General features: G+C 31.0%; 1 protein-coding gene across 1 annotated transcript in view; it reads left to right on the plus strand.

Annotated features, from left to right (window-relative positions):
* The window catches only part of LOC123662040 (ras GTPase-activating protein raskol), a 132,338-nt gene that overhangs the window by 92,782 nt on the left and 13,774 nt on the right, over nucleotides 1-25,782 (plus strand). Inside the window, exon 4 of the mRNA XM_045596931.1 lies at nucleotides 24,928-25,150. Within this exon, the coding sequence (XP_045452887.1) occupies nucleotides 24,928-25,150 (223 nt within the window). The remainder of the gene's footprint in view (nucleotides 1-24,927; nucleotides 25,151-25,782) is intronic.

The following is a 25,782-nucleotide window of genomic DNA, read 5'->3' on the forward strand; positions in this document are numbered from 1 at the left end:
AATTAACATAAGCTTTAATACTTAATACTAAGGCTGCTCAACCCCAGGGCCGCGGCCTGCGGGTCACACTATGGCCTGCGAACGATTATTATAATACCCACCAATTGAGTTACAATTTTTATCTTTTAAGTAGTTTTAGTTCAACACATGTATGTAAAAAACGTTTTCTCAGATCTAAATATGTAAAACATAAATTCCGTTCATCATCAACTGAGCTTATTTGTGATTTGTTGTTACAGTTAACTTTGAATTTGTCGCCTACTATAAAAACATAAAAGAAAAACATTCTCAGAGATAACATCGATTTTGCCTTAGATTTATATTTTACAAGTTACATTACTATAGACCTACCTACTTAAGTTCGATTTTTTTTTTCTTTATTTAGCATGTGATTCTCTGTTTTTTTTAGTAAATATTACCTTATAAAAAATTTAAACAATAATTTCTTAATATTGGGGTTTTATGGCGCATGTCCTCCGTGTGACCCGACTTTTAAAAAGTTTGAGCAGCCTTGCTTTAAACTCAAAAATTAATATACCCGCTACAGATTGTGGAATATTTCCCGGAACTTTTCAAATCTTACCCTTATCGCCACTGTACCTTATCAGTAAAGTTTGCCATTGGAATGTGATCTTGCTGGCTGCGTTTTATCCGACATTCACACAGACGGAAGTTGAGTGGGTTGAGGGGCATTGTGCTCCCCTATTGTGTGGAGGGTGAATGAAATTTCGAGAACTAGGAAGTTGTTCGTGATATCATTTTAATGGAATCTGTATTAAAAATGAATACTGTTCTATTGTAAGTAACGCTTGAGTAGGCCTAAAGTGATCCAGTGCTTTTTGTTGAATTTTCTATGAACGATTGCATTCATGAAGTTCTTTCAAGACCGTACATCTGTCGAGTCTGCTAGTAATATGTTGACACAATTAAAATAGATTATACACTTAAAATAATGTAAATATTTTCTGATATAAAATAATAAAGGTACAAACATAAAATATAATACTCGTACACAATTTTAAAATAATTCGTATTTTTAAATAATGTTAAAATTTTGTAAAAAAAATATTGCACTCTTGGTTAAGCAATATTTTGCTTGCATGTAATTTATGAAACATTTTTTATGTTTAATTTTTGTGTTAAAATTTTATTAATAATAAATATGTGTTAATCACTATCATTGATAAGGCAGCCATTGCAGTCTTTTTAGTATTTGTTTTCTTACCTGTAATTCTTAAGAGTGCAATAAAGTAATAATAATAACTATACAATTGAAATAAATTTATTTCGTGTTTTTTCTCAAATGAGTGTAGTATATATACGACAACAAAAGAAACTTTGGCTAGTTTCATTGCAAGGTCAAGAACGTCTGCGTCACAGTAGATGCTATTCCAAATCATTAAAAAGAAGCTTTTTCTATCTTCATAGCAGAAATTTAATAGTTCTGAGAGTCGGTTCTAATTTCACAAATTATGAAATCTATCTTCCCACTTTTTTAAGGTAAATGTTTTTACAAAAACCACAAATATTATAATAGGATTTTAGTTTTTGTTTATTATTTTATTTGGATTAATGGATTTCAATATTACCAAAATAGTTCGGATGCCTTCGCCAATGTTACGTAAAATTAAAAAAGGAACGAAGAAGATTGATTGATGCGATCGAGATTACACAACGCCAATACTATTTTAATGAATAGAATTTTGCTATTATTTTAAATAGGTTACAAGTACAGGAAATTTTGTCACGGTGGCTAGCGATATATTGACATAAATTCTCGTATATAAAATAAGTTGGATCTTAATTAGTAGGTATATAGAGGCAATTAATGCTATTTCTCGGTTCGTCTACGATGACGTTATGAGACCATTAATGACTTCACCGTTTATTTCAATAACTCATTGATTCCGCTACGTTGGTTAACTGTAATCTATTAATTTTGCATTTGATAACATAAACAGTATTTTCAGATAATAATTTAGCTTTTATTCAATCTCGTAATAAGAACTATTTATCTTAAATAAGTCAGAAAGTCAGTTTTACAGAATTCATTTACCACTATGAAAAGAACAGATACAAAATCTCCCAGGAAACTTTCTCGTGTTTTGTTAATAATCTTTTTAAACAATTATTAAAGATGCTGTTTTAAACCACAATAGCGGTCGAGATACCATGTAATATGATTTATGATACTTTGAAGTTGTTTTTTGTTAAAGAAAAACTCAGTTTAAATTTCATTTAAGGATTGAGATATGTTTATAAATAAATTTGTAGTTAATTAATTAATTATAATTAGAATTTGGTACTGATTCTATGACAAAGAGTGGAAAGTTCGTCCATATGTACATATATACTTGAGGTGGATGGCTTGAATTATCCCGTACATTGCACTCTCGGAAGTCTATTTATAACGATATTATTCTGACACGTTCTTGGCAATCAGTCCCCAGCGAGCTGACTAACGACACTTTTTGCCATTCATACTTTTTTAAACAGCTTACATAACACCGTAAGCTTCAGTTTTATCGTCATACTCGTACAGTTTTACTATAGATAATATAATAAACCATTAAGAAATGAATTCACATACATAAAAAAAAAAAACAAAAAACGCAAAAAGCATTCTCATTGTTTAGTAGCGCTTTCTACCAGACGAACTAAGGAAAGAATTTTGAATTGAAAAGACGATGAACAGAAAGGGTAAAACATCACAGATTCCACCCTAATCTGAGTCACAGTTTCTAGTTACTAATGAATAAAAATATATTATTGTTTTAAAAAGGTTGGAAAAAAACCGGAAGGCCTTTGGCATAGGCACCGTGTTATCGTTTGTGAAATGTATGCCGTGTACAGGAAATGATAGACCAATTTTGCATAACATGATTTATACTTTAAAAAAATATAGATGTATGTATTAGAAAAATAATATTTTTTTACTGAAGTACAAGCTATATATATTTTATATACTTAGTTACTTAATAAACTTAAATATTTTTGCACGTTTTTATCAAGTTACTGCACGTTATGATTTAAATACGTAATTATGCAATGTACGTTAATACTTCAGTACTTATTATTATTACTTATTGACATTTACATTTACATTAAACATCTCGATGCTCTTCAACAAAAAAAACCTTTCTGTGAATTGCGCCCTCTTTAGTCCACAGCAGGCAACCATAATATATTGGCTCTTGCTAGTTCTACTACTCGCCGCAAGAGCGCGCTATAATGTATTTAGTGTAAACGTAAAACCGACACAATTATTATTACAAACTTAATGTTTTATGTTTCAAATAATTTCTTTTTATTTTTTTATTTCTTTTTTATATCAACGGAAAAAATCTAAGAAACAACAAAGTTTTCAAACTAAACCTCCAACTGTAAATAATGCAAACTAAATATTTAATTTGTATATAAACAAACGTTCAATGAATAATTTCATATCTAACTGCCAAATATGATAATATCGATAAAACTGGCAAAGCTAAATTTTTATTTTCTTGAGTTAATTTTTTAAATATTTAAGATGCACTAAAATATACAAAGTAAAACAATAAAGTCTTCTTCTCGCCTGTTTGAAGTTCAGAACAATACCGGAACCAGTTTAGTGGGTTCACGTCCAATTCGCCTCGTAATACCAAGAGACTACGTATCGTGATTTATTCAATGTACTTACGATGTTTGGCTAACTCTTATGATGTACCACATAAAGGGCATATTGTAATGGTAATATTTGAAAATATAGGTTGTGCCCTCCGGCCGCAAAGATCTGCGTACGACCTCCATTCTGTTCTAACCACAACAGTTATGTAGGATGTACCTACTCTGTAAAGGTTAAGTCTTGCATTAATTTTAAATGAATGTAGAAATTATGGTTTTGGGATACCGTTGTGCAATTTTCGTAAAGAGAACTCTATTTATTGCCTTAATGTGAACCTTCGATTAGTTTTAATGAAAACTAAAAATTGTATGAAATGACTTGAAAATTGTGGCTTATAAATAACATTGTACAATAAAGTTGATGAATAAATTTTATTGATTCATTCAGTCATTCAATTAATCACATATTTGATTGTTATTACAAATTTTATTATAAAATATTTAATAACACTAATATTTAATACCAAATATCTATCTCAGATGTAGAGACTTTATTTTATGAGTTTTATGACAGTCAATAAGCATATAATATATTTTTAACTATGTAATATACTTTTGCATTTTCTTCTTTTCATTCTTTGCATTTTAATCGTGTATCTATTATTTAAAGTACATAATTAAAATGAAGTAGAGCTGGAAAATTAATTACGTTAACAGAAGATTTACGCATATATCAAAATGTTTTACTGCAATGATAAACTAACAAAGCAATGTTGTTTTCATATAACTTATAGGTATTATTACACTTATAAATTATAGGTACATTAAAAATGATCTATTATATTGTAATGAAAATAATAAATGTTTTTAATGTATGGGATGACCCATATGTACAACAAATGACTTGATTTTTAAGAAGATACTGATATAAAAAGTTTTGTGTGAGCATAGATCAAGTAAAAAGAATAGATAACGCACTTAGAACAAAAAAGTGAAGCCACTTTTTTAAATATGTGTGAGTGAGTGAAGTGTTGACACTTTTTAAAAAAAGTCCCTGAAAATTTTATTAAATGGGATTAAACACAATTAATTTAATATAGGTAAAATGGGTATGCGAAAATAAAAATCTGTTTATAATTTTAAATATATTTACTCCTTTTTTGCTTCAAATTGTAAAATAAATCTATTGCAGCCATGTTTTGATTTAATGAATTATATAAATCTGTGTCAATGAAAATTGCGTTTTTAAGTAATTGATGATTCCTCTGAAGGGCAAATGTAATGATTTAATTTTTTTACATTTTTTTTTTTAAATAAAGTTCCTGTTTTTTTAACTTTTCTCTTAGTTTATGTTTTCTAGGTGTATCAAAGATTGAATCTTGGTTAACGACTAATTTAAGACTCATCCGGTAGGTCCTAGAACAAAAAATTCAACATTAAAATACCTAGTAGTAAGTAGTATATACGTGATGGTACTCTGCGAAGTCCACGTTTTGTACCGTACATGTCAGCTTTATCAAAATGGTTTGAACAAACCACACTAGATGAGGATGGCTGTCGTTGTAGTTCATTTCAGCTCAGTCGCACAGCAGCTTCCTATTCTATCTATCTCCTATTAAAATATTCGTTGGAAACCTAAAATCATGATATTTAGTTCTAAAATATGAGTAGTTAATTCCCAAATTTAAACAGACACAAACGAGTTAAAAATTCATATTGAATTCAATTTAGGTAAAACATAAAATCACACGATAAAAAAAACCAATAATGATGTCCACTTTCTACTTAATTATTTCTCTATGATTGCCTACAATTTATTTACCCGCATTTTGGGCTAATGGAAATAAGAATTACTGGTAACACTCCCTCGGTACGTCATGTCGGGGCATGGAAATTATAAGTTCCAAATAACCTGAATATAATTTTGGAATAACAAAAAATATAAAGTTTTGTATGTACTTACGTGTGAAACGATATTTCTTCAGACTTTTTGTTCACTTTGGTATTGTTTTTGCACCATTTAATTACAAAAGAACGGCATTTTATAGGCAAAGTTACTGTACGAGGCCCCGTGAGATACTAACGAAAATGAGCGTAGTTTGATGCATATGTGTGCGTGAGCGCGTGTGTTTACTTGAAGGAGCCGAGTTTTGTGGCTTCACTAACAACAAAGGCCGCGCATTATCTATTTTTTTAACCGACTTCCAAAAAAGGAGGAGGTTCTCAATTCGACTGTATTTTTTTTTTTTTTTTTTTTATGTATGTTACATCAGAACTTTTGACCGTGTGGACCGATTTCGACAAATTTTGTTTTAATCGAAAGGTGGTGTGTGCCAATTGGTCCCATTTAAATTTATTTGCGATCTAACAACTACTTTTCGAGTTATATCTAATAATGCGTTTTTACTTGACGCTTTTTTCGTCGACCTACCTTGTATTATACCGCATAACTTTCTACTGGATGTACCGATTTTGATAATTCTTTTTTTGTTGGAAAGGGGATATCCCTAGTTTGGTATCATGATAAGGACACCAGGATCTGATGATGGGATCCCAGAGAAATCGAGGGAAACTCTCGAAAATCCGTAATAACTTTTTACTGGGTGTATCGATTTTGATAATTTTTAATTTAATCGAAAGCTGATGTTTATCATATGGTCACATAAAAATTTTATTGAGATCTGATAACTACTTTTTGAGTAATCTTTGATAACGCGTAGTTGCTTGACTATTCTTTCGTCGATCTACGTTGTATTACTTGTCGATGTAATTGAAGTCGGTTTTTTTTTCGTTTGCGAGCAAACACAATTATTTTACTTCATCTATGTGTGTGAGACAAACTACGTAAGTTCGTCTACTCCAACATCGAGCTTTTCGTTCTGAGAAAGAGTGGTGTGATACTACGAACATAGCCGACGCGAGTCGAAGATAGCCGAAGGTTTCAAACATGGCAGCGGGAGCGTTTGTCAACAAAGTTACTAGTTGACTTCGAGTGTTGTACTCGTCGCGCGCATTCTTAACGCGAAATTATTTTACGAATAAACATTAAATAGACTCTTATAACAACATTTTATGTAAAATTGACTGTTTATATTGTGAAAGTGAGTAAACGTTGTTATATTATTGGTGTTTTTGTGTTTTATTTCATAACGAAAGTGGATTTTTGGAATATATACCCATGGATAAGTTGTAAAAGTTACTTTTGTTGTTGTTAAATTTGATGGTCGGTAGATTTTCATATTTGTTACAAATAATATAAAATAATATTATACAATTTGTTCACTACTGTACACATATAGGTACCTAACAGTAAAATATATTGAAAGCAAAGGTTACCAGTAAACATAACTTATATCGTAACTTACATGTTATGTTATTATTTTCATGTCCACTCTTGGCGTTATCAAACAATAAATAAACCAACTTGATCAATCAATAATTAATAAATAGCATTACATTTCGTTAGGTAAATTATTTATTTTTAAAATGAGAATTACTTACCAAAAGGAGACTGTAAAGAGAACTTGTAGAGACAATGTCATTGATATAGCTGTTTAGGTATTTTTATCTTAACATATTAGTCTGTAGAGAAACAAGTTTGTCTAACTGAACGATCAAATTTTTTATCAAAAAGGATGCAATAAAAAAAGTAAAATGTTCAAAATGTATAAAAAAGGAGTTAAATACAATATGATCTCTTTTAAAATATGAGACTAGTATTGCTACTAGATTCCTCCAGTCCTGCACGTGCGGAATACTTGTTGCAGAAGAAACTAGCCCACTTTTGTCAAATGAACAATAGCTACCGAGATTACAAAAGATTTGTTGAGACAATGGTTGCGACATAAGCTGGCCACATTTAGATGAAGGACCAAAAGTAAACATAAGATATTTTTTTGACTACAAAATAAAAAAAAAATTCTCTAATAAGATCATTATATTGTTTTACCCTTGACATAACAGACAGGCTAGTAAAAGCACACACGAAAGATTCTAGTAATGGCCTATCCATAATTAGTTAAATAATAATAATAATAAATGTTAATTTATCAAAGTTAAAATGCTATTATAAAACAAAATGATAGCAATATTCGTAGATGATATTAAAAATAAAAATAATGCTATAGAAAATTTATGGTCAACAATGTTATGACATTCCGTATGTGTTTATGTGTATCAGTCGGAACGTCACAAGAATTCCTCACCCACCCTTCCAGGGCGCTATTTGACAGGCGGTCAGGGAATGCATAGCTTCTGCGTCATCCTTGAATAAAGAATCGCCTATTATAATTATTTCGCCATTAAAAAAAATATATCTTTTTGAAGAATAATAAATAATCTATAGCGATAAAATAATATTAACGAGTTTGTTTGCTTATTTCAAGACAGTAACTGTAGTCCGATGGAATAGTGTTTGATAGCAAACGAAAAAAAAAAAAACCGACTAAAAATTGTCAAGTAAATACGCGTTATCAAAGGTTACTTAAAAAGTAGATATCAGAGCTCGATAAAATTTGAATAGATCTACAAGACATGTATGTATAAGCTTTCGATAAAAACAAAAATCATCAAAATCGGTACACCCAGTGAAAAGTTATGCGGTATAATACAACGTAGGTCGACGAAAAAGTAGTCAAATAGGTATTATTAGATATAACTCGAACAGTACTTGTTAGATCTTAAAAATTAAATGGAACCACGACACACAACACCTTTCGGTAAAAAAAATCATCGAAATCAGTCCACCCAGTTAAAAGTTCCGATGTTCTAACATACACGAAAAAAAAAAAAAAAATACAATCAAATTGTTTTTCGAAACTGTTAAAAATATATTTTGCTTTATATTTCCTATTGAACATGAAGATGCTCGTAGTATAGCTAATTCGTTAACCGCGAGAAATGTCAGAAATGTCAGATATTTACAGAAATTTTCTAATGATATTTACATAGCAAATACGGAAGGGATTAAATTATAGAAATAATTGAGTACAAAAATATCTTAAATTTTCAATTTACTTTTGTATTGTCGCCGATAATGACTTTGTAGAGCCTTGACGATTTTAAACGTCTATTGTAAATAACACGAATTTTGTTAACAAAACTTTAACAATGCAAGGATATCATATTTATTCACAGTAGTGTCACATACTTTAGTTACGTGGGATGTAAATTTTAAATAATGTAGGCGTCATGTAATTGTTTTTCTAAGCACCCACACGGTCGGTGGACTTTCTAACAGTCATTGAATCGTGGTTTTTAAAAAGTAAGTTCACGTGAGTCATTGATTCGAGTCCTCGTGTGGGTCACATTCCAGGCCTGCTCGCTGGAAACCGGACCCTATAGCTCTGCGACTTTTGCTCCTCCTTTTTCTTTTGACAACTTTATGGTTAAAGCATCGGTAGAGTGATATAAAATGTTTATAAAAAATAATGTTTATGCTTTGTCGTTTTTATGTTGTTGATATAATTTTTCTGATTTCATCGAGGTATTGTACAAAAATACACCCTTGTGGCAAATTACTTAATTAACGAAGCTGTGGTAATCACAAAAGCATTCCACGGTCATTAAAACAGACAAACATTTGAGTCAGAATTGATATTATTAGTAACTAGACAATGCTAAGTTGTAAATAAGACTTTAATTATTACTGATTTTCTTTTAGATAAATTGTAACTTGCACCCGAAATTATTATCATAAAATTATCAATTATAAACTGTCGAACACACGTCAAAACGCGTGTGAAGCTTGAAACTCAAAACGATAAATATGAGTATTATATCATAATCAGCTCATTAAAATTGTGTTAGATAGCTTCTTTTAATGCGACATTTAAGATGTTATAAACTCTTACACAAGGGATTATAGTACAACAGCAGGTTGGAACTTCGACAAAGGTTTAGTTATATTTTTTTATATTATATACTTGTTCTTTTATTTTGTATTCCCGTCGAGTAGAAATATCGCAGGGTTACGAGTTTCGCTTCTCATATGCCAGTTTCCGGGCGCAGAGGGTCGTATATTTTTTGTCTGCCATCTGTCGGTCTGCAGGTGTCACTTTACATACTAAGCAGGTGATTTCAATTCACCTTTTCACTCATTTTTCGTGTTTACTAATATGCTTCTACGGCATATGGTCTACGGTTTCTGAGATTTTTCTTTTTTTTTGACGTAACTGCTTGTAAAATCCATGTGATTAAATTAATTGTCTAAAAAATTGGGTTCAATTTAGACCCATTTTAAAATCTTGTTATGTTTATGAATTGTTGATTTAATTAGGAAATTAAAGATAAGTCAAATATACCATATATAAGTTACTTTTATTATATCAATACTTAGCCAACAGTTGTGTTATTCTCACATAGCTCCTAGTTTTTAACCGACTTCCAAAAAAGGAAGAGGTTCTCAATTTGACTATTGACTGGGTGGACCGATTTCGACATTTTCGAATTATATCAAATAGTGCGTTTTTACTTGACTATTATTTCGTCGACCTACGTTGTATTATACCGCATAACTTTTTACTGGGTGTACCAATTTTGATCACTTTTAATTTAATCGAAAGCTGATGTTTATCGTGTGGTCATATTTACACACGACTTTCAACTTTTTGAGTAATCTTTGATAACGCGTATTTATTTTTCTAATTTTCGTCTCCCTACGTTGTATTACTTGTCGATGTAATTGAAGTCGGTTTTTTTCGTTTGCGAGCAAATACAATTATTCCCTAACTTATTGTATAATTAACGCGTCTATCGCAGGCATAATGACATTTACGGTCATATGTCTGCATACTAGCGTCCGCTTTAGACATCAGAATATTTTAAAAGTAAGGGCAGGGCTATCGTTCCAGAAACATCTGGACACTTTTCCTGTTTATGTAAATGACATTTAATGATACCTACGTTGTCCAGTTAATACGTGTGATTTATTAGTGCGTAAAATCTTTTTCATAAGTGTGTATTCATCCGCAAGCAATAATAAACAGTCAAATCTGTGGTTAAACGTTTGAACACAACTTAAAAGCGTTAGGAAATCAATGTGCAACAGCGCATACGACGAGTAAATGATTGTGCATTGTCTTCATTTTACGCTTCATTTGTCAGGGTAACTGGAGAATTTGTCCTAGGAGGAGAGCCACGATCAATACTGAACGCTTTCGACATAAAATGGTTTTCGTGTAGTCTCGTAAACATACTTTATTTTATCCTTATTATTGCAAAATATAATGTATGAAATAACTTATATCTATTGATGTTATTTGCTTGCTCACAGATGTATAAAGCAAAAAAAAAGTTACTAAAAAATTAAATAAAAATTTTCCACAATAATAAAAAATGCTTCAAAATGAATGAATGTACTTTTATCATCATATGCATTTATTCTCTATAAGTAACTGTATTTATGTTTATATTCATTTAATTCTTATCTACGCTTATTTGTATAGGTACATAAAATTTAACATGTACGCTGCATTATCATAAACATTGGTGGTCAACGTAAAACATTTGACAGGAAGTAAGCTTATCTGAATGTCAAACAATATGGTCTTCGTTTCCTTTAAATGGTAACAAATTACGATGATTAATACGACCAGATGCATCTGACTACTGTCTGTTGTTAGATAAGTTGTCATATTTCTTGCAATGGTCGTCCAAACTGTTACGTCTCTTTTCCATCTCCTATTTATAATTATACATATTGTACTACTGTGTGTGTTTCTTTATAATTACATAGTGTAAAAATTACGTAACATTTTAGTGTCTGACGATAAACTCGCATCGTATAAATTTTGGTAATGATTGTGAATTTTTTAAAATATGAAAATAGTTTGAAATTTAATCGACAAATTAAATTTTATAGACGTCTAATTAACTAGTGGTGTTCATAGATATTTCAAATGAGTCTCAATTTTTATGATTTTATCTTTATTTACACTCTTTTAACTAATTTACAATTCAATTTTATCATGAGATCATTAAACAAATAATTTTAATGGAACATAATTCGATATTTGTGTAAACACGTATTTAGAGTTGTAAGAACATTAAATAATTAAAAATAAGTTTGAGGAATCAATGGTTTCGTCATACTACTACAATTAGGTAGTTCATTAGTCATTGCTATTATTTTCATTTAACTAAAAATAAAAAAAAAATGAAATAATAATAGTAACAATGTAAATTGTTTAATGTACCTATTGCTAACTTTTCCTTCATTTCATGTACGCATGTTTAAGTTTACGTATCTCAAAATTATTTCAAGAAATGTACATTTGAAATATTTATTATTAAAAAATATTGTTACATTTAAAATTGTATTTCAATTAAAAGTATGTAGCCGTGCAAAATTAAATACATAAAGAGCTTCAATTTACATAGTTTACATTCCTCACTCATGTATTTAAAACTCGTTTCGATCTTACGAAATCGACACTTGAAGGCATCACTATAAAATATTATTACGAGCTTCCCATATCTTTGTAGCGATTTCTTCCTCATATACACGTATATAGAATTTGTATTCGTTTATATATGTTATTTACACATTATATTCCAAGCGGGCTACAGTAAAACAAATGCGTAGCATTAGCAATCAATTATTTACATATTATGTTATTATGATAAGTAAAATAATAATAACCGTCCCAACGCATTTGACCTTGGTAAAGTGAATGTGTTAGGATTTACAACTCGCCACTGCAGTTATATGAATTATCATATTAAATAATATTTACCGGCTTTTACTCTCATATTGCGTACAATTTTTTTAGGTACTTAAAATTATTCGTAGACATATCTTTTAAATATACTTAAAACGCTGTTATATCGTTTTAATATAGTTTTAAATTAATTTATTTATAAATATGTTTAATTTTATAATTAATCGTTTTCATATTACCAATAACTCCACAACTTTTTTTGGTATTAGAATCCTGATTATTTTATTGTATATCATGACTGTTTTCAGTACTTTTTAATAATAAAATTTAGCTGTAACTAGAGACAGACAAAAGCAAAACTCATAGCACTTTAACAAAGAGACGTTGTACTTATACGGTTGCCTTCAATGTTTTTTTTTTTTTGACAAAGCTTTTATTGCGATGAAAATCTTTATTGCGCAATAACCTATGTTCTACCTCGGTCTCTACAAAAAAACCTTATTAGCAATATTTTTTTAACAGAAATCATAAAAACAAAATATTTAAGATGCTTAGTATTCTAATAAATATTCGACTAAAGAAACATATATGTTTTAAAATAACTTTATAATAAAAAATATATAATATAACTAACTATATTGATATAATTATGAAATCAGTTTTCTTTACATAGAAGTATCAGCTATGTACGGTTGCACTATACAAACATAAGAATAGGTTACTAAACTTCTAAAGTAGTAAATTGTATAAATATAGTAAAGTAATAGCTTACACATAAACATTCCGTTCATAATTATTGTGTTTGCATCATTTTGAATAAATTCTCGTTCTGTTTATTTGACCTCAGATTCTTCTCTACAAAAATTTCTCTTAGACGTTGCGTCATTTTATCTCACACGATTCTTTGATCTTGATAGTCACAGCCTTTTCTTGGTTGAGCTTGCATTGTACCTAAACTCGAGTACTTTGTCGTTGAAGCAGATAACAACGTGCCGGTAAATGTAGGACAATTTTGTGTAGTTATTATTGTGAAATGAATTTTGTGAAACAAAGGTAGTTTAGCTATGCTTGTCTCTCGAAACATTAAAAATTACGCTAGTATTGTACATATTAGTAATAATTATTAAGTTAGTGTTCTATGTTAACAAATAACTAAAAATAGGATTAATTAGAATACAATCTTTAATGATAATGATGGCCACCATAAAAAGAGCCGTGTCGTAAAAATACATTAATTTCTATAGTTACTTAACATATTGAACTTAAGAATAATGTTTTAAGGCAAACTTGGTTCAGTTTTTTGTTGTGTACATTTAGTTTAAATATATTGTATCGTTTAAGAACGTGTACCCTTTTCTATATCAGAAGAAGCCTATATTTAATTACCTATAAAAAAAATTAATCTACAGTTTACTATAAAGTTTTTTTTTCTATGTTTAGGTATATATTTTTGTTGTAAAAGAATCTGCCCAAATAATAGATAGTGTAAGATAATTATGTTTTGTTTTTGAGTCGAGTTGTAAATACTTCTTAAGGTTCCGTAATAAAACCGACCAGTATTATAATTATGCGCGGCTTCATGATAAGTGTAATACAGGTCAATCGTGGAACAGTATTTTCCTTAACGGGACTCGAACAGAGCTTTTATATTACTCACCGATCCAACTTACAATGAATAATTTTGTATTGATTTTAATGATTCAAAAATAATTGGAATTTTAATGCAGTTAAAGATATATAAAAACTAGAGTTAAATTAAAAATTTAAACTTAATTTAAATTACAGAAGTAAGTTACTCGCAGTATTATTGCTTAAGACTGCTCACCTAAATGATAGCCTTCATTCGCGTGATTCGAACTTCTGACACATTAACTAGTTCTATCCCTTTTGCCTGAGCTTGATTAATGTTCCCCCTAACAGTTCATTATCACTAATTTGCACTTACGAAACTAATTTAGATGGTATTTTACAGAATTAATATACTAAATGTGTTTTTGTGTGACCACTTGCCGGAATTGATAACAAAATGGAACTTTTAGTGGCGCTTTCCATATTTGATATCTACTTGTATATTTTTCTACGTAATAAAAATGAAACATGAGCCGTCGAAACTATCACTTTGATAAAATATGTATATATTGTAGGACGTAAACAAAAGCCTCTCATATTTTTTATTTCATTCTTTCGATTGTTACTCATTAGGATATTATCTTAGTTTCCTTTAATTACCAATGCGTATAAAAACGTTGTTCACTAATCACTAAGTCGCTGATCATTTCCGTTTCATTATTCGTGAGATGGTTATGTCAAGAGAATAATCTTGTTCGAATAAACCTAAATAAAGCAATGCCATGCGGGTCCGGTCGTAGAACCTGTATCCGACTAGGAAACTCGTCTGTCCAGCTTAGGAAGGGATATATGCTCGCATCCGCCGAACACTGTTTATTACTAAGAGACAAAATAGTACGTCTGTATTGAAATCGAAGCTTAAACTTCCCATCTACGTGGGATTTAGAAATAGATTCCAGTTCTCAGAGCTAGTCTAGTCTCGATTCAGTATCGTGAAATCGAACGATGTTTTAGCAGTGATAATTAGATTGAATTGTGATTTGTAACTGTAAATTCGAGTTAATTGTTATTTCAACAATGCTAATAAGAACAAGAGTCAGTTTTTAAAGGTTATTGTAATAAACATGAAAATTAGTTATGGTAGAGCTAGCTATAATTTTAATTGTGAAATATACTATTATTATAGGATACATATTATTTTCGTAAATATTATACATGATAAGTTTCAAGACACTTGCAGTTTTACTTAAATTTTTACAGAAAATTATAAATATAAAATGTCTCTCATACCAATCACATGTAAAACGATTTTTTACGATGTTAACAAAGGCATTGCAACCGCTATCACGATTATTATAAACGCGGTAGAAAAACTTCGTTTGTCATCACATCATCATCATCACATCAGCCTTTCGCAGTCCACTACTGGACATAGGCTTCCACAAGTTCACGCCAAAAATGGCGCGAACTCATGTGTTTTGCCCATAGTCACCACGCTGGACAGGCGGGTTGGTGACCGCAGGGCTGGCTTTGTCAACGTATTCGCAAGTCTCCTTTCTCTTTTATTCTGACCACATATTTGGATATTACAATTATATCTATAGTATACAACAAAAAACCAAAGGTATTAATATCATAAGATGAAATTAAATTATCTTTCAAAATACAGAAATTTCATCTTGAAATAAATAAATCATGAATTTAGTTTTATTTCAATTATAGCAAAGAAGCTAGACATACGCGTCGACGACGACGACTATGTCGCATATTTTCATTATGTAAATGTAATAAAATTATATTATGTAGAGCTAGTCTAAATAAGACTTAAAAAAATAAAAAAATAAAAAAATTATTATTGAAATATTCTAAGATGTATGTATCTATACGTTATTCAGCCTGCACGGTCGAAATACCTTTACGAATATCTATCTAACAAAAATTCGCAAGTATTGTTGTTGGTAAACCACATTTGGTACCGAGGGTCAATAAAGGGTTTATCATTAACATTTATTTAAATAATTCTGTAATTTACTTCTATTGCATGCTAACAGTCATAATGTACGGTTAAATGACTAATACTCCCGTTTTAGGGGTGAAGTAGCGTAAATGTAACACATTTAATGTCCTATAAAAATTCATATAACGGCGCCAGGGGTTGGTACATTATTGCGTAGAATTTATCATTCCACTCAACGACCGTGGCGTAAAGAACGTTCATAATTCCCTTGAATAATTTGCGAGGATTGCGTGTGAAAAATATCTCCTTGCTGCCACAATCAGTTGTTTATTTTCGTCCTCGTACACTTGGAGCGGACATATTGTGGCCGGGATATGAGCTGATAGTTAATGTTCCACATGTTGTGGCACTTTTGTTTTAGCTAAATCTTTTGTTTCGTAATCTATCTTTCTTATAAACCGTTTATTTAATAATTTTGCTTTTATTCCATTTCAGTTTTAATATAAAAGTAAATACGCAGATAATATTTGGAAAGTATGTTTACTTATTTAGTTATATAGATGGAAGTAGTAAATGTTATGATTTCCATGTCTACATTCTTACTAATAATAAAGTCACAAGTTGAAGGACCTAGGACGCGGTTCCACTCTCGATCACCTGCGTTGCCTTCAATCGTGATTGCGCACGTTAGTCACGCCACCGACTGCTTCAACGCCACGAAGGATCAAGTTTCTCCTCTCATTTTATTTTTAATCGTACTGAGTGAGGCATACTTTCTCCGTTCCGTTAATTATTTTTTTATCCCTTTTGAATTAAGAATCCAGTGCTCTAAATGAGTCTGTGTAGGGATTAATTACATCCATCATTACATCGTATGAATGCATTCAAATCTAATGAAGTCAAATGGATGCATTTAGTTTATTTATTATTTCATTTAGTTTGATCATATTTCGTTTGCACCTTTCTTAAAATATCCCAAACGGTCAACGTGGAGGTTTAGTAAGATCTGTATTATGTAACGAAAAAGATTAATTTAGTTGATTGAGTGTTTGTCTAATGCTCGTGTGAGAACACATTTTATAAATGCTCTCTTAAGCGGTGGCGGGTTAACAACATTCGTTCCGCAAGCTTTGTTTGCTCCGTTTCGTCTTGCACTATATAACTACTTGGATCTCTCTGTATCACGACATCCGGTGCTTTATTTCGTTCTGAATACACAACAAAGACGTTTAAATCTACGCTGAAATTGCCGTGTTTTAGATTATTATTTTTTGCTTTTGACAAACAGGCAGCGTCAAATTCAGAATCGCTGGCATACATCAAGGATGATAAAAATCATAAAAAAAATAATAATTAATATACGTTCGTTATCGTAAATTAATATTACGCAATATGTTAGTCTAGTTTATATTTAATATTGGAATAGCGGCATATGCTATTTTTTATTTTTATATTTCAATTTTGCTATGACTTTATAAATGTGTAATATTAATAAGTTTTTGTGTGCATATAATTATAATAATAAAACAGTCGTAAAGTAAATACGCACCTATGTTAATGTAATTAACTGTTGATAGCACTTGCTAATTAATATACGGGTGAATGTGGTTGCTTTAAATATGTTCGCATTTAGCACGACTGCCGCTCCTCTCACCGAACCAACACATGTGCTTTTATAATTATTTATTATTACTAAGTATTTATACTTGTGTCAATACAGATATAAGTTAGATATGGAGTTTATTCTCTATTTATATTAGGAATTCAATGTATTTCTTAACTTAAGTAATAAAAAGCACGAATAATCTCTAGCTCAGATTTTCGAGTGAATTATGAAACAAGGAGTAAAATTTACCTATTTCTTTCTTTTGCCAGTTAACTGTTAAATACCCTTTGTTTGTGAAGTTTTTAAGAATAAAAATAAAATTTGAAACTTTACTTATAACTGAAAATAACGACAAAAACAATTGTTACTGGTTCCCGGATACCAAAACTAGAGATCAGAAAAAATTGAGACTACTTTTTTAAAATTTATTCTCAATGGACACTTTTTATTTGCAAGTGAATTGCACACGATTCGCATCACATGCAACTTACTTTTGTATGAATACGGAACTGTGAACTATTGTAACCCGGTCAAATAGACATAAAATTAGAGGTACGCTCTCAACAGTTCACGTACGACTGGTAATTGGTACAGGTCTTAGGAACATTGTTTATAGTAATATTATGAAGCAGATGACTTTGTTACTTTATTTGCTTAATGTGCCTTGTCTGTTCTTGGTTCGATTCTAAATATTACTTTATATTAGTCTTTTTGTAAATTTATAAGCTGTACGTGAGCACGGACGGAACCGCGCTGATCTTGAGTTTGAAATAAAGTGTCACAAGTGCCCAGCAACCACACTCCATCTTTGATGTTTATCAAGATCTTTTGATTTTATCTTTATCTATGTCTTTACCTAATGTCATTTATTTCTCAAACTAATAATTATTCAGTAATTATTTATTATCATAACACAGTCTAGATGAAAAATATTACAATGTCTAGATGACACACATTTATGTTAAGTTTTCCGCTCCTGTGCTTTTTATGCGAAATCTTTTACATTTTATTACGATTCCTCGATAAATATAATCCAAAGAAAAAATGTTGAAAGTGTGGACAGTCAAGTTCGGTATCATAATATTTCCAAAATGTTAATGCCTAATAAGAATCTTTTGCTGTTTTATTAGCGTTGACGTTTATATGATCTTTTTGTCATTATTGATCTACATTTTTAGCTCTATGCGAATTATTGTAAAGTGAACTAAATAATATAATTTTTACCGGACTGCTGAATGCGTATTTGATTAGGTAGTAACAAAAAAGGAACTGATTGAAAAAAAAGAAAAATAATGATTAAGTATTTTATGATTTTGACATGACCTCTTTCCTTCATTGGACTCGGATATTTGATTGGTTACTTTTGTAATATAATCTTATCGCCTCGTGATAAAGTGAAACTCGCAGTACTTGTTTTTACCGCGATCAATAAATATTTGTAACTTGCCACCCTGTAACAACTTTCTGTTTTTATTTCATATTACAATTTAAATCTCTCGACTCGAATATGTTCTGTGGGTATATATTCTAATGTGTTTTATCATTTTAGGTATTTAGTAATTAAAATGAGTGCAATGTGAAAATAAAAATATTGTTAAAGTGATACAAATTTAATTAATGTATTCAAAAATGGATAATTTAGTATCAAATTGTTTAAAGTGAAACGAATGGCTGCAGTGATGCGGCGAAGCGACGGTCCGATGGGCTAAAGGGAATAAATTGGCGTGTTTCCGCCATTCCAGTCTGACCACCATGTCTCGATCCCTGTCACCGAACTCATCGGCCACCTGCGACGAACAGGGAAGGCGCCGATCAGTATTTTATGTGCCATTGTTCGAAAGTTTTGAAAATTATTTGCCTTTGACGCCCGAGGAAAAAGACGCTATACTATGTGGGCAAAATTTAGACGATGTTCGTATAAAACCGAAGCGAAGAAATACAGAGCTTGGAAGATTGCAAGGACCATCACATGGAGATCTTTCGCTTATAGAAACAGAAAGTGACATTAACGCAGTAGTTCTTAAAAGTCGATATCGACGACCCTTGTCTTCTAGAATGAATTCTAGTGAAGGTTTAACGAGAGAAGATCAGCGTGATCTTATGAGTCCCAAACTTGTAGCAGAGAGTTCTCTTCTTAGACATTCAAAGCCAAGATTACGAACTACATCCTCTGAACAACGATATGATAGAATATATTCACCGCTAGGGGCATGTATATCTGCAAACAGGCTTAATACTTCAACGTCAAGTATAACCGCAAGATTACCTTCTAAACATCCGATACGTACCTCAAATTTATCTTTGATTCCTGATTCTCCTAAACTCCTTACTCCGGCTAAAGAAAAGTCTAAAACCTTGCCTCAAAATCTGAATGCTTCATCACCTATAAGAGGAAGTAGTAGTTCGACTTCGATATTCAAGGCTCCTAAAATTACCGTCACACCTGAAAGTCCAAATAAAAGTCCAGGAAAAATGTCAGGACTTAATTTCATACGACGATCACGAAGTACAAAATTATCAAGAAGTAATTCATTACTTAGAAGTATAACTACTAGACATATTGAAGAAGGACTTGATAATAATACTATAGTGACTGATTTAACTGATGACTATGATAAGTTTATTTTCGATCACGGTGGTGAAAGAGAAGTTATTGGAGCACTTATTAAGAAGAACGAAGAACAAGTTGCAAACAGCCCTCTCAGTATACGCCGAGGGTATTTAGACGTTGATGATGACGTCGCTGTACATTCTGGTAAGATACTTGCTAATTATAAAAAGTTATTAAAAATACCTGGGTTAATGATATGTCGGTTTATGTCTACAAATTATTTCAATTTATTACCATGTTCTCTACGTAAAATAGCATCTCATCATTTTGTATTGCAAAAGAGCTCGTTAAACCGTATTGCGTAAGCAAAATATTGGTCTGCTGGGAGCTTCCTGATAATGATCGTTAAATAAACATCAGTATTGAATAAAGTGACGGGTTTTCTTGAAATGAAATCTATATCCATGTCATTTTAAACTTACAACCGCGAAGATATATGAATGATGTCTCAAAAATCGATATTTTCTTGGGGGTGAAAGAGAAAAAATAAATTTCGAAAATGTCTGTGTTTCTCTCGGTTCATACAGAAACCGATAAAGAAAGCGTGCTAAAAGTTGGCATCTCGACAATTTTTATTGAGGTTCAATACAAAGACTACTTATTATTCACTATTCAGCAAAATTAATGATGCTTCTGAAGGTAGAAATGCCAAAACTATATCCTTGTTCACATAATGGCTATAAATAGAATACAGTACGTAAAGCTATCCATATTTATTGCTAATTTTAGTAAAACAAATAGTACACGCTAAGCCTTATTTTTAATTATCTTAATAACTGCTAAATCATAGATAACAAGAGCATCTTGAATATGACTTGCCGCTTTTGATCCGCATTGTTATTCAACTATTCATAATGGTAGATAGTACTTACACACTAATTGTTCTGCTAAGAGCAGATGCTAATGGCGCCTTTGTAACCGGCGTTGTGTCATGTCCAAAAGATGCTATGTGTTATGATAGGCATAATTATTTTTTAAGATACACAAAGCTGCCAGTGTTATTTAGAAGAAAACGTTTGTGCATTAGCGAAGTGAAAAGATTGTACAATAAGATTATATTATTAGGGTAGGTTTCTATTGATTTCGTAAACATAATAGCAATGTACTTTTTTGCGTTAACGAATTAAATGAAATATACTTTAAAATGATAATGCTGATAAAATAATGAAGATTATCGGTATCTAAATAAGCGATGTTAAATTTAAATTTTATTCAGTATTTCTGTACGACGTATTTTTTACGCAGTTTAAACAAAATTTTAAAATGAATTACGACTTCCAGAATCCTTAAATGCAGATGCTCACTTTTATAATGTTATTCTGCTCATGTTATGAACGTTCCAATACTTTATTTTCAAACCCCATAAAACTTGCTAAGCTGACTTGTATTTTGCACTGTTCGCGACAGGCATAAAATATAATATTGAATGTAATGTAAGATATTTCGAAATCGATCTCTTAAAGGAACGTGATATCTTTATAGAATAGTTATATAAAAAATGGCTTTATTTAAACAATTTCGCTAAAAATAACCTCGTCTATTCAAAACGTAGTTTTAATAAAACCAACTTTTTTAAAGGCATAATATTAATTATATAGATACATCTATATTTTATGCAAATACTATTTATTTATTTAAATATACGAATCTAATACTTGAATCTAACTGTCACATTAATAAATTTTGTAATAATCGCTACAATTTATAGACTTATCAAGAAGGTTCACCCTAATTAATGCTCATGTTAACGTATCATTAAGAGTCCATGACATTAATATTTCATTGTAAGTATAAAATATGCATAAATAAATAACATATTAGGCACTATGTTATCATACTGTGTTCCTTCCTCGTTCGAGCTTATCTCTCTTATCAGAGTACAGGCGTTATTGCTTTCGTTAATATGGACGTTACACGTCTAAAACAATATTTATTATCTTCAAGATAGCATCACTTACTCAGATTTTAAGGGTGTGTTTGTAGAGTGATTAATTTTTCGATGAAAAGTGAAACATTCAAGTTACATTAATAAGAAATACGCCGTACAGAGTTTTAAACCAAACATAATTAAGTTTTCTTTTAAATGACTTAAAATTCCTGGATCCCCTTGCGAATGTTCCGTATCGCGCGGCGAACTGCAATAATTATGTTGCAATGACTCACTGGTGGTACCAACTACCAAGCAACGTGGAAGTTTATTGGTATTAGGTCGTTCACCTCTAGGGTGCAACGATGTTTTTTTTTGTATTGGGTAACTTCTTACAGTTTAGTTTAGTTACTTTGTTTTTATTAATCTTAACGAAAATTTCGTTCCACCTGCGTTAAACATGTTTTTGCTTCTTCATTAAAAGCCTCCGAGCTTGACTGTTTTAAAAAAAACTGTTAGTTGTCCGTTTTATGTTAGAATATTCATAGAATATATTTTGCTTAAAAAATAAAAGCGATATCTCATTTAATTAGAGTAGTAATAAAAAAATTTGATTGCAAGTTTCTAAATTGTAAAATACACATAAGACACCTTTAAATGCGTATAAACATGGTGTCGCTATAACTCCATAGACGCCAATACGTCCCATAACCGAAGCAATAACGGTAATGGGTTTGAAGAACATCTGCTTTGGTCGCACGTCGCGTCATGTTGACATGTCATTACTTTATATACGAGTTGGGTTATTAGTTGATTTTTAAAAGCATTGAAGAGCATCATTTTTATATTATCATTATAAAAATGATGATTATATCATTTTTATTTTTATATTGGTAGGGCACAGCAGGAATTTCCTGCTCAAAATATGGAGCAGCCCGACTGGGGTAGTACCTCGACCTTACAGAAGATCACAGCTAAATAATACTGTTTTCAAGCAGTATTGTGTTCCTGTTGGTGAGTAAGGTGACCAGAGCTCCTGGGGGCTCCACTGGGGGTGGGTCGGCAACGCGCTTGCGATGCTGTTGGTGTTGCAGGTATCTATAAGCTACGGTAATCGCTTACCATCAGGTGAGCCGTACGCTTGTTTGCTGACCTAGTGACATAAAAAAAAAAAAAAATTATGTGCCAATATTAGCTTTACAAGCTATTAAGTAGAGATTGAGTCAAGAGGTAGCTAATCCAATCGTAAGGACACACAATATTAGTTTTGTAATTTTTTTTTAAAACTATCATATATCTATATATTAATACGTTAAGCTTGAGATGTTTGCCTTCCTTTTGAGAAGATACTTCACAATTACTCCACATAAATAATATATCATTTTGTAGATAAATGCTTGCTCTACCGGCATCAACATCTAAAAATCTATTATTGATTTTGTTTTTGTAAATTAATTTATTACTAAAATTATATATATAATATATGACGGCTTTAATTTTGAAACAACGTCAACATGATTGACTATTATTATACTTATTTAGCGCGACTTTGCGCACGGGTATTCCTAGTTATTACATTTTAGGCTTGTCATTGGACGCTTAGATAAGTTTAAAAAGTATGCAGAATTTACAAGATCAAGTTAAATAATAAAAATATATATGAATAAATAGTATAAGTACCTACTGTAATTTTGTACCAACTACTTAATTTTGTATTATAATGTGCTACTAATTTTGTACGTTAGGGATAAATATTTCATGCATAATAAATCAAAATGTAAACATAATGCAACAAATATTTTGTAGTAAGCACATAATTGTAACTATGTACTTATTGTACACGGTGCACGCAGTGGTCACGGGCGGCGTGCGCGCAACGTCCGCCGGAAACCACGCTAAATATCGCTGTGCGATACAGAACTATCGTTTTGATGACAGCGCTCGTAATATGAGATATTGTACTGCACAACTACTGGAAGCATAGCGAAAATAGCATTCATTTGCAACCTTGTTAGGCCAAGGTCAGAATCTAGGATTCTTTTCAATCGGGGTTCAATGCTGTCAAATAAGTTCATTATTTCAACAGAAGACACAAGGAAGACTTGTTAGACAGGCTACCGAAATTTGGAAACTAGCGTGACACAGTGTCATCGATGAGTTTTACAATTATTATAATTTTTTTTTTTGTAAATAAATAATTTAAGGCGCTAAACATAGTTTTAAAATATAAAATACTAGGGTTGTACTTTTATTACATTAAGAATAAAAAAAATGATTTTAGTACGAATAGAATATTGATTAAACCGATGTCACGATGCAATCAAGAATACAACGTATCTGGCGCGGTTTGTTTTCAAGTGAATTTCCAATGCAAATAAGGAAGCGTTGCAATTTTTATTCATTGCATGGCATTCTTATCGGTCTTACTAAGAAATAACAAGAGAAATCCATATGAAGAATATAAATGAGATTTCAATAACCTTCTATCTTCAGTATCAAAACTATACAAGAATCTTGTATAAAGATGCATTTGTGATTGTTGATTTTCGCGAGCTTAAATTTAAGTTTACTTTTTCGCTTAATGAACTCTTTGCTTAACAGTGTACAATTGCCTTAACTATATTCAGCATAAACAATATTAGCGACGTGCGATCACGGCCATTTTATTGACAAGGTTATATTAAATCAGTTTTGATTGCGATTGAAAGAAACACATATGAAATTTTTTCTTCGTTCACTGTCCTGCTGGGGTAAAGCTATATTATTTAGAGTTACTAATATATAATTCCATTTTGTAGTTTCCGATAACTACATACGGAGAATTCTGACGAATTTAATTAACAATTTATGTTGCTATACGGGCGGTTGCATGATAAACTCAGTTACACATTGTGATTTATAACTATTTTGTATTAAATCTGGCCCCTATGTATTTCCATTATAGATTGAATTTGTATACTGCATATTTATAAGAACTTTTTTATTTTATTTTTACACATTTAGATTTTTTTTGGTTTATTGTATTTAATTCATAATAATATATTTTCTTTACAGACACATCTTACGAGAAAGCATGTCGGCGAGGTTCAGCCCCAAGCACACCCGTCCCCGGGGCACAAGCGCAACACAGTCCTTCTCGTCTCGCCTCCTTCTTCTTTTCCAAGAGGTCGTTCAGAGGACCTCTCAAACGGACAAAATCAGCTACAAAGCTGGAAAGAGAGCGAGCACTCGCGGCAGTACCTACACACCCAGCTACACACGCGTTAAGAACTTCAAGGTACTAAGAAACTCTACCTTAATTAATATATACATAATTCTTCTGTAAATATATTGGTGTATTTCTGGTTCTACGATTTCGGTTTCATTCACCCCCGAAATGGGTATATATTTTTTGGTTATTTGTGTTTCTGAGTAGTGAGTAGTTATTTTATATTTATGTATTATTTTATTTTATATTTTAGTACATATTCTGTAAAAAAACAAATTAGTGTCTGCTTATGCTAGGTCTTTAGTTAGAACTGTTAACGAACGAACAGAAAACCGAATTATTAAGAGGAGTTGACATCATTAGGGTAGGGAATAATGAAAAGATATATCAGTAAATTCCACAATATATTTGGTCACATAAAAGTACAGTTAGAGCATGTCGTGACGCCGCAACGTTACATTGGGTGTTGTAATTTCGTTAGTATGGCCCCGCCCCGTCCTTATTTAACAAGGCGTTCTGACTATTTACACGACAACAGACACGATAAAATTACCTTGATGTACCAACATATTAATTAGAGAAAGGTAGGGTAGTATTTGGGTGTATAATTATAAAATATCATATTTCTAACACATGTATTTGAGGCAACAATTATTCATGATAAAATAAATTACAAAGTAATATAGTAAGACAAATACGTG

The sequence above is a fragment of the Melitaea cinxia genome, chromosome 2, assembly GCF_905220565.1.
Source record: "Melitaea cinxia chromosome 2, ilMelCinx1.1, whole genome shotgun sequence".
Classification (NCBI taxonomy): domain Eukaryota; kingdom Metazoa; phylum Arthropoda; class Insecta; order Lepidoptera; family Nymphalidae; genus Melitaea; species Melitaea cinxia.